Raw genomic sequence first — 2,423 nt, 5'->3', positions numbered from 1 at the left:
GAGTTGACTCCTCCCACACTAAGAAAACAGGAGGGGAGGGGTCAGCGGAGCTCCTGTGTTGCGGAGCAGAGAGACACGAAGTAAACAAACAAGCAGGAAAATGAAACTTATCGGCCCCTTTTTTTTTTACCGACCTCAAAAAAAGTTATCGTGCGATTAATAGATTAATTGACTATCGCGACAGGCCTATATTTAACTTTTATTAGTAATTTAGAAATTAAAAATGTTCATACAATGGCATAAGTTGTCTAAAACATTAAAGCAGGGCTATTCAAGTGGTGGCTTACGGGCCACATCCGGCCCATGAGTGACCAAAATTCATTCATCTCTTAAGCCCAAACCCACAGTTTTCGACTTTAATTACTCTAAGTTATTTTAGTTAGACATTAGCTGCGTTTCCATTGACCACGAAAATGCGCAAATTAGAATTTCGAAAATAAATTTGCTCAATGGAAACATGTCAATTAAAAAAAAAACGTTTTTCGACAAAATGTTTTTGCACTAGGATGAGGTGATATTTCAGCCGTATCGAAATTAGTGTTTTTCACAAAACTGCAATAGAAACACTTTTTTCGCATCACGGGAGTCACGTGATCAACAACCGGCTGTTTCTATTGGTGAAAAAGACGACGACGAAGATGATAACAGGAAGTAAGTAGTAGTAAAATCACAGAAGTAGTAAAAGAAAGTAGTAAACTCACCGACTACAATTTCCCAAAAACACAGCATATGTAGCTGCTCCTAAGTAGGTACTGGTCGCTGGAAAGCCTCGATAAAAGACGTCGACGTCTCCTCTGATGATAAGCGCTAGTGTCGTGGTAGCAACATGCTATGTGTTTACATCCATTGCCACCATGTTTGTAATGACTTATCGCGAGAACAAACGTAGTCACGCGTGACTTTAATAGCATGTCTTACTTAATTGAAACACTGCAGTTGCGAAACTGTGTTTTTCGACATTAACAGAATATCGAGAAAGTTTTGCGCACATTTGCAATGGAAATGCAGCTATAGACATGTTTGGTATCTACAGAAACTTCAGAATCTTGGCTATAAGCTGGTAAAAACATTTCTATGAACACTCAAGACAGTTCAAACTACAAGCAGTTGAAAATAAAACTATGAAAAAGAAAATAAAATTGGTTTAAGTATTTGGCAAGTCAGAGATGTCAAAATATTATTTGTGGAAAATAAGAAGCATAATGTGTTATTTTTGTTTTTGTTTTATTATCACTACTTTTATTATATAGGGTTCTGTTTGTTGGATTCATGATTAAATGCAGCAAAACAAACTATTTCAAAGGTAACAGATCTTTGTAATACTTGGTTTGATTACATAATGACTTGCTGGACGTTCGGCCCCTCAGCTGTTGACCTGCAGTAACTGTGGCCCTCAGAGTCATTTAGCTGAATAGCCCTGTGTTATAGTGTGACAGGGCCTTTAGCCAAATTGACAGATATGTTAAAGTTTGATATGATAGTAGCTGAGCATCATCAATACAACACATCACAGTATGCTTAATATGATTTAAGAGGCCTGACCAAACCTGTAATTTTCTCTTTTCTTATCATAAGATGACCTTAAAACTTTGGCCTGAAGTGGCTGGTGACTCATTCACAGAATAATTGGCCTTTTTTCCTATTTTTTTAATCTAAGAGCTGCTACGTATTTAAATGACATGAAATGAATATACACAATGTGATTTACCTGTAATGAATCTGTTTTTAGTCTGTCTTTGTGTTCCTCTGATGAACGAAGCACTTCTCTGTACATCTCTGCAGCTTCTACAAACTCATCTGAGGTTGGGAGAGAAAAAAGTCAACGTTTGTGTCCATCACATGCAGAAGCAGAAAATCTCCTAAAATAATGTGCTCAAGTAAGTGTAGTTACACAGCTGAAACTTTACTCAAGTACAAGTAAAACTACCTGTGTGAAAATCTACTCAAATAAAAGTAAAAAGTAAATCATTAAAAACTTAATTTAATTAAAGTTAGCTACTTTTTCATAGCAGGAAGAGCTCTTTCAAGTACACTGCACAGACGACAAGAAGGCTATTTTTTAATGAAAAGCCTCACAGTTTATTATCATTTACCCTCTTCTCCTTTATGAGTCACAAGGGGCTGGTGCCTATCTCCAACAGTCACTGAGAAGAGGGGTGGGGGGTGGGGGTGGGACCTGGACAGGTCTCCAGTCCATCACATGGACATATAGAGACAAATGAGACAAACAACTATTCACCCTCTCACTCACACCTTGTGACAGTTTAGTTACCAAATAACGTAACATGCATGTTTTTGATCTGTGAGAGGAAACTGCAGTCCAAACTGCCAAGTTTAAAATTACCGTATTTTTCAGACTATAAGCCGCAAATTTTTTCCTGAACTTTGAACCATGTGGCTTACAGTCCGGTGCGGCTTATACG

General features: G+C 37.6%; 1 protein-coding gene across 3 annotated transcripts in view; it reads right to left on the bottom strand.

Moving 5' to 3' along the window:
- Window positions 1–2,423, bottom strand: part of shprh (SNF2 histone linker PHD RING helicase) — a 52,028-nt gene that overhangs the window by 23,511 nt on the left and 26,094 nt on the right. For all 3 annotated transcript variants that reach the window (XR_001311285.1, XM_014021305.1, XM_014021306.1), the window contains exon 15: window positions 1,709–1,797. Coding sequence is in view for 2 of the 3 variants with exons in the window: in XM_014021305.1 (XP_013876759.1) it covers window positions 1,709–1,797 (89 nt within the window). In the remaining variant the exon portion in view is untranslated. The remainder of the gene's footprint in view (window positions 1–1,708; window positions 1,798–2,423) is intronic.

Source organism: Austrofundulus limnaeus, unplaced genomic scaffold (assembly GCF_001266775.1).
Source record: "Austrofundulus limnaeus strain Quisiro unplaced genomic scaffold, Austrofundulus_limnaeus-1.0 Scaffold287, whole genome shotgun sequence".
Taxonomy (NCBI): Eukaryota; Metazoa; Chordata; class Actinopteri; order Cyprinodontiformes; family Rivulidae; genus Austrofundulus; species Austrofundulus limnaeus.
The sequence above is the reverse complement of the archived record's forward strand: the minus strand, read 5'-3'. Positions and strand labels throughout refer to the sequence as shown.